This window comes from Vigna unguiculata, chromosome 8 (genome assembly GCF_037176805.1).
Source record: "Vigna unguiculata cultivar grain cowpea cultivar isolate G323 ecotype 2 chromosome 8, ASM3717680v1, whole genome shotgun sequence".
Classification (NCBI taxonomy): Eukaryota; Viridiplantae; Streptophyta; class Magnoliopsida; order Fabales; family Fabaceae; genus Vigna; species Vigna unguiculata.
The window spans coordinates 28,667,376-28,679,695 of NC_140799.1; the positions used below are offsets into that span (position 1 = coordinate 28,667,376).

Here is a 12,320-nt window from a genome sequence, read left to right on the forward strand (position 1 = left end):
TGTTTTTCATAGTTTTCCAAAATAAATTATGGTGGCGATTTGAAATCTCTTTTTCCAAATCCATTCTGTTTTAGTTCGTAGTCCCATCGCGATTTAGGTTGCGATAGAAGGCGACTTTACTAGGGACACCAGATAGTCAAGCCTATTTAATTGAATATGCAAAAGCGATGTGTTTAATTTAGATGTTTTGTTTTTCCCTTCTCGATTTATGTATATTATATATTCTTGTTGGTGTATGACATATTTATGGATATTGAACCTTAGGGTAGAAAATATGTTTTTTGTATGGATCTATTTTGCAGGTGGGGGTTTAGGTTTGCTTTTTTTTTCTCCCTTCACACACTTACCTTATATTTTGTACATGACATGAGTGCGGCCCTATACCCGGGTCTGAGTAGCTTAAAATTAGAAGGGGATTGTGTAGCAGTGCCACAGTGGATGTACTTCCCAAGTGGTCATTGTGAGAACCCTAGCTAAAGTCTGTTTGCTTCATTAGATACTCTTACATCGTGTTGTTTACCAACTGAGGTGAGAAATGTCGTGAAGTGGGCTATAACTCTAGTGACCTTTTATCCTTAGGAAATAAGAGACTATCCTGCTGAGCACATATACCTACCTTAACCCTATGACGCGCTTAAACCTTATAAGGCACAAAAGGGAGATGTGTATTCCTATTATTCCTATTTTGTCTTTTATTTTTATTTGTATTTCTTTCTTTGTGATTTTCTCTTTGGGTTGTAATAAGTTATGTAAATTATTCATAGCATTATATAGTTTGTAATTTTTTCTTTTTCTTGTACATTTTCATTGTAGTCATTCTAGGTCATTTCCTTGGAGAAGAAATGGAAATTAATAGGGAATCTAGAGTTTGAGAGCATTCTGGTTCAGAGTCACTAAAAAAGAAGCAGTCCATTAGAGCAAAGGAAGGAAACTTGACTTATCTTCGAGAGTTGGTGGGGAAGATGAAGACAATCCAGAGGAATAGTTTTCGAAGGAAGTATGGGAATTTATTGAATCTTCTAGAGATTGATACTCAGGTTCCAACTATTACTGCTTTGGTCCAATACTATGATTCGTCGCTCCGGTGCTTCACCTTCAAGGATTTTCAATTAGTGCCAACAGTAGAGGAATTTGGGGATTTTGTAGATCTACCATTAGAATGCAAGATTCCTTACAAGTATACAACGCAAAATACATTTGTTTCGACACTAGCAGGAATCTTGAAAATACACCCTGCAAAGTTAGAAGACAAAATGATTACAAAGGGAACCGTCAAAGACATTCCTCAAGGGTTTCTAGAGGGGCATCTACGCCAATTGGCTGATAAAGACATGGGGGAAACCTTCATGGACGTAATGGTGCTCATTCTTTATGGTGTCATGATTTTCCCAAGCATCGATAACTTTGTTGATCTCCTAGCCATCAATGTTTTCATAGCATATAAGATCAATGCAGAAAACCTAGTCACAACAATTTTAGCTAATGTTTATGGAAATTTGAATATGTGTTATGAATCTAAGAAGAAGAAGTTGTCATGTTGCGTGCTAGTATTATATAAATGGTTTACTTCTCATGTCAGTCCAAATTACAAGCCAACAACTAAAGGAGCACAAGAATGGGTGTGTTTTTTTGCTAAATTACATAATGGAATAATCAAACGAGAGGTATCCTGGTAGCAGAGATCACATATCATGAATTGTGGGGAGTACCCAAATGTACCTCTTATAGGAACCAAATATTGTGTTAATTATAATCCGATATTAACACAAAGACAATTTGGGTATTCTGTAACATCCCTAAGGAATATTACTTTGAAAATAACATAAACAATTAAATAAAAGGAAATAAATATGATAATATCGGTAATTCCTCATTTATAAACACATGTTCCCAAAATGCGGGAAAATTAAAATCGCAAAGTTTAATACATTGTAAATGTTCGCAGTCAAAGTTATTACAACTATAAAAGCCCAAAATGGCTAATGTTCAAAACATAAAAACATCAAAATATCAAGTCTTCAAAAGCCCATATGATCCCGCACTCCAGTCTCAAGCGTCTCCTAGCTCACCTGTTAAATCATCTGCTCGCGGATAATAAATCATCCGATCATCGCCACACATATACAGATAGGGTGAGCTATGCATATATAAATACAAATTAATATGATACCCATCCCAATAAAATTTACTGATATGTGTTAATTACAAATTATCCACCCCTGATCTCATATTCCTTCATGAGTCATATGCATGAAACTAGGTCTTGGGACTTTTCCGTGCTTCCACGAAACTAACTCATTTGTGGTCCAACCCTATGAGCCTATCTCGCTCATATTCCTGCCCTACAGACTCCTCGTCTGTAGTAAAACATCCAAGTCATCTCAACTTGGACCCTAGCACGCACGCAATCACCATACTATGGACTCCTCGCCCAATAGCAGCCAACGAGAATACAATTATTCCTTGCCCATCGTGCGCCTGACGCATGCAACTTGGACCCTGACACGCACGCAATCACCATTCTAAGACTCAATTTCAGATGTAATTCATGCAATATTCCAACAATAAACAATTACAGGTAATTACACGTATACATCTCATTCAAATAAACCCTAAACATTCCATCATCACGGAGTACCCAAAACCCGCAAGAATTGGACCAACCAATTCGTAGCACCTGGCGGACAGCCCATAGCCGTCAGGCGGTGCATGTAGAAAAACCCAGTTTTGGGCTCTAATGGTATGAGTCGCCTAGCGAGCCTTTAACGCCGCCAGGCGGTTTCTGGGTAAAACTCAAGAAACTACGAAAAATAACACAAAATAAAAGGGAACACATGCGATTTCATCCATACAAGGCACAGTCTATCATCACCAAAATAAAATCAATGTAAGCAACTCCCCTAACCTGATATCTTTGCCCCAATTTCGAATTTGAAGAGATATCCTTCAACCAAACTCTCCTCTCCTTTGGTCCTTCTGCAAAAATGGCTTTCAATTCCAATTTTACTCTGCAGTATGTCTCTGCCCAAATGTTTTTCTAACAATTCCAGGTCCTTCTCCCTCTCTAATTCTTCTCTCCCTCTCCAATTTAACTCTCTTAATTACCCCCTTAATCTACCAAAACGAAAAACTAAATAAAATGGGTTAATGGTAATGTTAATTATCATTCAATTGTTGGATATCTCTTGTCTTTTCAGCCATCCTTGACTGCTAAGTCTACTAGGGTTTCCTTTAACCCTTCAAATTCAAGACAAGACTAAAAATAGCAAAAATAAAGTTTCATTTGGGTCCTCCAAGGTTTGAACCCACACCCATGCACCTACCAAATCAATACCAAACCATCATACCATATCATATTTCATGCTAACTTCTATGATTTATGCATTATCACATTCTACAACATAATCAATATATATATTAAAAATAATACTAAATTAATAACACCCAAAAATATCACACATAGGACTCAAACCCAAGTCCTAGCACACAAACAAAGTACTCTCAACCATTTGAGTTAATACTTTTCCACACCATAACATTCTACATTTACCTTAAAGGTTCTCTTTACCCACATTTAATTAAATAATTATTTAATTAACTATTTAATTTTTCCTGGGTCTTACATATTCTATACAAGGTGCACTAAATCCAAAATCTTTAGTTGCAGTGTGGAATTTCTATGAAGAAGAGATATCTAATGATTTACTCCGACGGATTAGAAGTGCTTGGGGCAGTGTGGTGCGTGCAAAAAAAGACTCTAGGCCATGGGTAATAAATGAGAAGACGTCTTATCAGCTATGGGTAATGGATAGGGTTAAAGTGGTGAGGCTACCGTTCAAACCAGTTGCCTTCATGCCAGAACAACAAACTGTGGAGAGTGAGGAAGTAAAAACCCTTAAGGAAGAAATAGAAAAGATGAAGTAGAAAAATGTTAAGCTTGTTAATGATCTTCAGAAAGCTCACCATGAATATATAAATCTCAAACATGACAATGAAGCCATGATCAAAACTTGTGATGTATTAATAAAGAAACAGAGAGAGGAAGGAAACCATCACTTCAGAGTACAACAGGATCTCGAGGCAGCTAACAAAGAGCTAGCTTTGAGAGGCAAAGAGAAGAAAGCGGTGGCATTGTCTGAATGTGAGAAAATTTCATTATGTGAAGAATTGGCAAGAGACGGAAAGGAGGCATTAAACAAGCTGCGAAATGCACAGGTTAGGATTAAGGAGAGGGAGCAACAGACAGAAAAAATGACAGCAGCTTATGAGGCAAAGCTAGAAGAAGAGCGTTGGTATAAAGCAGATTTAGAAAATGACATACAGTACAAGAACATAGAGTTTGAGAGATAGATGAAGGATACAATATTGGCTTATGAAGCAAAAGTGGCTGAAGAGAGTTGGTACCGGGCATAGTCAGAGGAGGAAAACCAGAGATTGATAACTGAATGTGCTGAGTTAAAGGGAGATGCAGAGTATTGGAGAGGATGTTTTTCAAAGTTAGTAGCTATAGCTAACAGAGCAATTGAAGATGTACCCAAGATGTTAACTGATGCTAAGATTGCATTGCCTATATTCAATCCACCAAAAGCAATTGAAGATTTCCTCGGTTATTGCAGGAAGCTAGTAGGGGAAATGAAGAATATAGTGGCTAGAGCTCGAAGTTGATGTTTATGCTTTCTTTATTTTTCTTATTGTTATGAACTTCTGAACATTGTGGATTTTCTGATGAATCGACTACTTCATTTCGTGTTAATTTCCATTATTACTCGCAATGTTATTCGCATAGCTTTATAGTTTCTAGCTAGAATGTTTGCATTTGCAATTGTCTTTTCTTTTTCTTTTTTGCACTTCTTATTTCATTTGAATTAAATAGAAGAGTGACAGTAAGTGAATACGGCAAAATTTTTGAGACACCCTTATGAAACTCGGGCAAATTCTAAAACAATGGAGGATTGGGAAAATGCGCACGAGGAAGTGAATGAAAAAATTAGCCAAGTGAAGGGTGAAATCAGCCAAATAAAGGATCAAGTGGGTTAGATCTTGGAGGCATTGAGGGCTATGAAGAGTTCAGGAGAAAGTTCAGCAGTTGACGGTGGTACTTCCTACCCTCCACACTTTCATCCTCATGTATCAAGTGGACCTCCGGTTTACCCACCACATCATCAAGTAAGTCAAGGGACATCATCTCATGCTTTTCCACCTTATGGCTTACCCCCGGGTTACACACCTTCAATGGCAGAGTATGTAGAGCAAGTTAAGAATCTGTTTTCTGGTGGTAATACAAGCATACATGTTTCATTACTTAATGAGCAGTTCCAAGTGTCAACTAGGATGGTTTGGTTGTAATCACAACCTATACAGATCCTAATGTATCGATTCCACCACATGTTTCGACTGTAGGTGTAGGTTTACAAGAAAAGACACTAGCTCAGGTGATTTCATCGATTGAAAATAACAAGGGAAAGTTAGAGATATTGGAGGAGAGACTACAGGCTTTTGAAAGGAATAAAAGTTATGGATTCGGTGATGCTATAGGCTTATCTTTGGTCCCTGGCGTGGTGATACCCCCTAAGTTCAAAGTGCCTGAGTTTGAGAAATATAGGGGGACTACGTGCCCAAAGAGCCATATAACAATGTATTGTCGAAAGATGGCTGGCCATACTCATGATGAGAAATTGTTTATCCATTTTTTCCAAGATAGCCTAGCTTGGGCAGTGCTGAATTGGTATATGCATCTTGAGCTGACTCATATTCATTCTTGGATGGATCTAGCTGATGTTTTTATAAAGCAATATAAATGTAATATGGATACAACACCAGACAGGATACAATTGCAAAATATGACAATGAAGAAAAATGAAACTTTCAAAGAATATGCCCAACGTTGGAGAGTGATAGCTACCTAGGTTGAGGCACCTCTATATGATAAGGAGATGGTTACAATGTTTGTGAATACACTACAACCTCCATTTTATGAGCATATGATTCAGAATTGGAATATATCTTCTAATTTAGCAGACATCATCATCATTGGTGAAAGGATTGAGACTGGGATAAAAAATGGTAAAATTGCATATGGCCTGCCCGCGGCTGCAAATACCAAAAAACCAGGTTTCAATCAAAGTAAGAAAAAAGAAGTTGAAGTTCCTCCCACATCCGCGTGGGATAACCGTACACCTGTTAATTACCAAATACAACCTGTTTCAAACAATCAGTTGCAACCTCAGAAAGCGACTGCTAGTGATAGTGAGAACCCGGGTCAAAATACCAATACAAGAAGGGAGAGGAAGTTTATTCATTTTACTCTCATTCCTATGACATACACAGAGTTGTTACCGATTTTTCTTCGTAAATCTTTTGTTGCAATTTGCCCAATGAAGCCACAACAACCTCCTTTTTCCAAGAGTTATGATCTAAACGCTACATGTGGCTACCATGGCAAAGGGACATTCGACAGAAAGGCGTTTTCCTCTCAATTATAAGGTACAGTCTTTAATTGATTCAGAGTGGTTGACATTCAAAGAAGATAAACCTAGTATTGAAAATAACCCTTTGTCGGGGCATGAGAAGACTTCAACAAATTCTATTGAGGTAAGGGAGTAGAGGTTGGTAAGAAAAGTGAGTGAAATTCGGAGCTCTATGAAATTCATCCTTGAAGCACTATTGGACAGGGGGCTAGTAAAAGGTGAATATGATCCGTTAATGCATGTGCATTCCATCCGGGTGTCGAACATTATATTAATGATTGTGTGGAGTTCAAGCTAGAGTTGCAAAATCTAGTTGATAAGCGTTTTCTGCAAGTTTTTCATGGAAAGAGGGATGAAGAGGTATTGGCATAAACTGATGAACAATCCAATTTAAAAACGCCAGAACCTTTAGTGATTCATTTCACTAGACCTGCACCTTCTCTCATGGAACAAGGAAGGCAACCAATGGTGATAAAAATGCCCTCCTCTTTTCCTTATGAAAGTAATAGAGCGGTTCCATGGAAATATGGAGTACATGAATTAGGTGAAGGACAAAAAGTTTAAAACACTTTTGTGCATGAAGGTGCAATTGTTGAAAATATATCAGGTCTTCGTGGGATAACAAGGAGTGGTCGTTTCTTTACACCACCAGATTTAAGGAAGGAAGGATGCCAAAGAAATAAAGTAAATGATGGATTTGAAAAAGCAAAAGAGATATTAAGAGATATCAGATGAAGAGGCCTGTGAATTCTTGAAATTCATACAACAAAGCGAATACAAGGTGGTGGAGCAGTTAAATCATATGTCAGCTCGTATTTCGCTTTTGGATATGCTCATGCATTCGACAGCTCACCGAAAGTTGCTAATGAAAATAATGAGTGGGGCGCATGTTGAGAAAAATATTTTGTTGGAAAAATTCGAAGGGATTGTTAATAATATTACCATTAATGATTTCCTTACTTTTTCGGCTGATGAGATACCTGTTGAAGGAAGAGGACACAATAAAGCTCTTCATGTATCTGTTAAATGTCTCGACCATGTTATAACTTATGTGTTGATTGATAATGGTTCTTCTTAAATGTGATGCCTAAGGTGACACTGGAGAAGTTATCACGTGATAAATTCCCTATGAAGTCAAGTACAATGATTGTGAGAGCTTTTGATGGTAGCAAAAGAGAGGTGATGGGATAAGTAGAGTTGCCAGTTCAAGTTGGTTCGTGTCTATTTTAAATAACTTTTCAAGTAATGGACATCTTATCGGCGTATAGTTGTTTACTTGGTAGACCTTGGATTCATTCTGTAGGGGTGGTGCCTTCCACTTTGCATCAAAAGTTGAAGTATGTAATGGGGGATAAGTTGGTAACATTTTCAGGAGAGGAAAATTTTCTGGTGAGTGGTCCTTCATCTGCTCGATATATTGAAACAACAGAGGAAGCTCTTGAGACAGCTCTTCAAGCTCTAGAAATTGTGGGGAATACATATGTTGAACCATTTCAAATAAAGCCATATTTTTCATGTGCCTCTCTGATGATGGCAAGGGTTATGTTGAGAGAAGGTTATGAATATGGAAAAGGCCTAGGAAAAGTCGAACAGGGACCAATATTTCCATTGAAAATTGTTGAGAACAAGAATAGATACGACCTGGGGTACAGGCCTACTAAGGAGGACAAAAGAAGACTAATGAAGGAAAAGAAAGAACGAAGCTTAGCTCGCTTGCAGGGTCGGGAGCCGAGGGTAGGAAAGATCTCTATTTGTGACTTAAAGAAGAGCTTTCGTAGTGCTGGATGGATCAATGCTAGTCAAGTGGCAGTCGTTGAAGATGAATCTGGGGAAGGAAGTTCCAGTTTGGTGCAGCCTTGTCCTCCCGACATGCAGATCAATAATTGGAAAATCATGAATTTACCCGTGGTGTTTAAGTTCAAGCAAATGTAATGCTTGTTTTTCTTTTTTGTTTTTCTCCAAAACATTCTAGGATGTCTTTATGGACTGGATCTATCTTTTCGTTTTCAGTTAATGTGATGTTCAGTTATGTTTGCTTTCACTACATACTTTGTTTGTCTATTTATTTTCTTTTATATATCCAAATAATGCATATATGACAATGAATGTTTTGAAAATAATGATGTCAATATTCCCAATTTTGAGCATCTTATCGATAATATGGATGATGATCATGAAAAAGATTGGGAACCTTCTTCTGAGTTGTTAAGGTTAGTGAAACAAGAAGACCGAGAAATAAAACCCTATCAAGAAACCATTGAAATACTTAATCTAGGGGATGAAGATGAGAGAAAAGAGGTTAAAATTGGTAACAACATGAGAAAGGAGGTATGAGGAAAATTATGTGATTTGTTGAAAGAGTTCAGAGATGTGTTTGCTTGGTCATACCAGGATATGCCTGGATTGGATACTAATATAGTGCAACATAAACTTCCACTTAAAGAAGAATGTCCCCCGGTTAAACAAAAATTAAGACGAATGAAACCTGAAATGTCACTAGAGATTAAAGAAGAAGTGAAGAAGCAATTTGATGCAGGGTTTTTGGCGGTAGCAAAATATCCTCAATGGGTGGCTAACATTGTCCCTGTGCTAAAAAAGGATGGTAAAGTTCGAATGTGTGTTGATTATAGGGACTTGAATCGAGCTAGCCCTAAGGATAATTTCCCACTGCCACATAGTGACATCTTGGTGGATAACACTGCTAGATTTTCATTGTTCTCTTTCATCGATGGATTCTCCAGGTATAATCAGATTAAGATGGCACCAGAAGATATGGAGAAAACCACCTTTATTACGCTTTGGGGAACATTTTGTTACAAAGTAATGTCATTTGGACTTAAAAATGTTGGGGCAACTTATCAAAGAGCGATGACGACTCTTTTTCATGATATGATGCATAGAGAAATCGAGGTTTATGTGGATGATATGATTGCTAAATTTGAATCGGAAAATGATCACATCGTTAATTTAGGAAAATTGTTTGAAAGGTTAAGAAAGTTTAAACTCAGATTGAATCCAGTTAAATGTACCTTTGGTGTAAAGTTAGGAAAATTGTTAGGTTTTATTGTCAGTGAAAAAGGTATTGAGGTTGACGCAGATAAGGTGCGAGCAATAATGGAAATGTCAGCTTCTAATACTAAAAAAGAGGTGCGAGGGTTTTTAGGCAGACTGAACTACATTGCTAGATTCATATCCCAATTAACCTCTACCTGTGAGCCAATATTTAGATTGTTGCGTAAGAATCAAGTTGTGGAATGGAATGAAGATTGCCAGGCAGCCTTCGATAAAATGAAACAGTATTTGCAGGATCCTCCCGTACTACGTCTGCCAGTATCAGGGAGGCACTCATTTTATATTTAATTGTGTTAGATGAATCAATGGGTTGTGTTTTAGGGCAGCATGATGAGACAGGGAAGAAAGAGCATGCCATTTATTATTTGAGTAAAAGGTTTACAGGTTGTGAACAAAGATATTCTATGTTAGAACGAACTTGTTGTGCATTAACATGGGCAACACATAGTTTACGCCAATATATGTTGAGTCACACTACTTGGCTAATATCCAAGATCGACCCAATTAAGTATATTTTCGAAAAGCTTGCTCTTACCAGTAGATTGGCTCGGTGGAAAATGTTGTTATCAGAATATGATATAGTCTACATGACTTAAAAAGCCGTTAAGGGAAGCGCTTTAGTAGAATATCTGGCTCAACAACCCATTGAAGATTATCAGTCTATGCAACATGAATTCCCAGATGAGGACATTCTTGCCCTATTTGGTGAAAAGGAGGGTAGCCATGATGAAAAGGCTTGGATATTACTGTTTGATGGAGCATCCAATGCACTTGGACATGGAATAGGGGCAGTGCTCATCTCGCCAGAGAATCATTACATTTCAATGACAGCAAGATTGTGCTTTAGTTGTACCAACAATGTTGCAGAATATGAAGCATGCGCCATGGGTATTTTGGCAGCTATCGAGTCGAAGGTGAAGGTGTTGGAGGTGTATGGTGACTTGGCATTGGTGGTTCATCAGTTAAAAGGGGAATGGGAGACTAGAGACCAAAACTTAATCCCTTATCAATCATACATTAAAGGATTGATAAAGCATTTCGATTCCATTGAGTTCCATCACATTCCACGAGAGGATAACCAATTAGCTTATGCTTTTGCCACCTTGTCGTCAATGTTTGAAATTAGTCAAGATGAGGAAATGCCCATGATCAAGATGAGGAGTTATGAACAACCAACATAATGTTATTTAGTGGAAGAAGAATTAGATGGTAAGCCTTGATATTTTGATGTAAAGCGTTATCTTAAGACTCGAGAATATCCTAAAACAACTTCTGAGAATGATAAAAGAACCCTAAGAAGGTTAGCTTCAAGTTTTATTCTAAATGGAGATGTCTTATATAAAAGAAATCATGACATGGTACTCCTTAGATACGTTGATTCAAGAGAAGCAGGGTTGATATTAAAAGAAATTCATGAATGAGCTTTCGGTACACATATGAATGGGCACTCTATGGCTAAAAATATTTTGAGAGATGGTTATTTTTGGTTGACTATGGAGAATGACTGTTACATGCATGTGAAAAAATGTTAAAAATGTCAGACCTATGCAGATAACATTAATATAGCTCCTACAACCTTAAATCTTCTATATGCACCATGGCCATTTGCGATGTGGGGAATAGATGTTATTGGAACCATAGAACCGAAGGCATCAAATGGACATCATTTCATTCTGGTTGCAATTGACTATTTCACCAAATGGGTGAAAGCAACTTCTGACGCTAATGTGACCAGAAAAGTGGTAGTAAAGTTTATAAAAAAGGAGTTGATATATCGATATGGGATACCTAATAAAATTATCACTGATAATGTAACTAATATGAATAATCAAATGATGAAAGAGCTATGTGAAGAATTCAAAATCTAAACATCACAATTCGTCTCCTTATTGCCCGAAAATGAATGGGGTCGTTGAAGCTGCTAATAAGAATATGAAGAAGATTTTGCAGAAAATGGTGATTACATATAAAGATTGGCATGAAATGCTTCCCTTTGCCCTACACGGATATCGTACATCGATACGGACCTCAACTGCTGCAACACCTTTCTCTTTGGTATATGGGATGGAAGTGGTGGTTCCTTTTGAAGTAGAAATCCTATCTCTGAGGGTACTAATGGAAACTCAGTTAGAAAAAGCAGAATGGTTACAAGCTAGATTTGACCAACTTAATTGATTGAAGAAAAAAGGTTAACAACAGCTTGTCGTGGACAATTGTATCAGAGAAGGATGAAAAGGGCATTTGATAAAAAGGTTCGTCCAAGAGAGTTTCATGAAGGTTATCTAGTCTTGAAAAAGATTTTGCCTATACAAAAAGACCACAGAGGGAAATGGACTCCAAATTATGAAGGCCCATACGTAGTGAAGAAGGCATTTTTAGGTGGTGCGCTAGTTCTCACAAAAATGGATGGGGAAGAGTTACATCTACCTGTCAACTCAGATGCAGTAAAGAAGTTCTATGCGTAATGATTTGATAATGATTGGGAAATATTGACATTGTTCTTATGGTTCATTGTATTATGCTTTATTGAAGTCAAGTATGGATTGTTATTTCTTTGTAATTTTGTTTTACGTTCTTTTGTAAGTGTCTTTTGTCATCACACTGAGCTTTTTGAAATAAAATACCATAGGTTTTGAATCACGAAGTACAAGTCATTTAGTATAGCCCAAAGTGGTTCTTGAAGAATGTCATGGAAGTGAGCAAAATAAATAAAGAAGATCACAAGTCAAAATTGTTTGACTGTGTAGTTGCAAATACAGTGCATCGCTACAAGAGGCGAAA

General features: G+C 37.3%; 2 protein-coding genes across 2 annotated transcripts; both read left to right on the forward strand.

Moving 5' to 3' along the window:
• Window positions 1-5,058: 5,058 nt before the first annotated feature.
• LOC146884341 (uncharacterized) lies at window positions 5,059-5,906 on the forward strand. Its single transcript, XM_085665950.1, has 2 exons — window positions 5,059-5,275; window positions 5,362-5,906. The coding sequence occupies exons 1-2, from the start codon at window positions 5,059-5,061 to the stop codon at window positions 5,904-5,906; spliced, it is 762 nt and encodes a 253-aa protein (XP_085522076.1).
• A 5,243-nt stretch (window positions 5,907-11,149) lies between these two features.
• On the forward strand, window positions 11,150-12,004 carry LOC146884342 (uncharacterized). Its single transcript, XM_085665951.1, has 3 exons — window positions 11,150-11,281; window positions 11,382-11,648; window positions 11,762-12,004. The coding sequence occupies exons 1-3, from the start codon at window positions 11,150-11,152 to the stop codon at window positions 12,002-12,004; spliced, it is 642 nt and encodes a 213-aa protein (XP_085522077.1).
• Window positions 12,005-12,320: the final 316 nt, after the last annotated feature.

What these genes read in the sequence shown, in the direction of transcription:
- LOC146884342 (XM_085665951.1), top strand. Translation starts at nt 11,150, where the DNA reads ATGTGGGGAATAGATGTTATTGGAACCATAGAACCGAAGGCATCAAAT. An exon ending in CTAATGTGACCAGAAAAGTG is followed by an intron (nt 11,282 to 11,381) that starts GTAGTAAAGTTT and finishes AAATGATGAAAG; the next exon opens with AGCTATGTGAAGAATTCAAA. An exon ending in TAGAAATCCTATCTCTGAGG is followed by an intron (nt 11,649 to 11,761) that starts GTACTAATGGAA and finishes CAATTGTATCAG; the next exon opens with AGAAGGATGAAAAGGGCATT.
- LOC146884341 (XM_085665950.1), top strand. Translation starts at nt 5,059, where the DNA reads ATGAAGAGTTCAGGAGAAAGTTCAGCAGTTGACGGTGGTACTTCCTAC. An exon ending in TAAGAATCTGTTTTCTGGTG is followed by an intron (nt 5,276 to 5,361) that starts GTAATACAAGCA and finishes CAACCTATACAG; the next exon opens with ATCCTAATGTATCGATTCCA.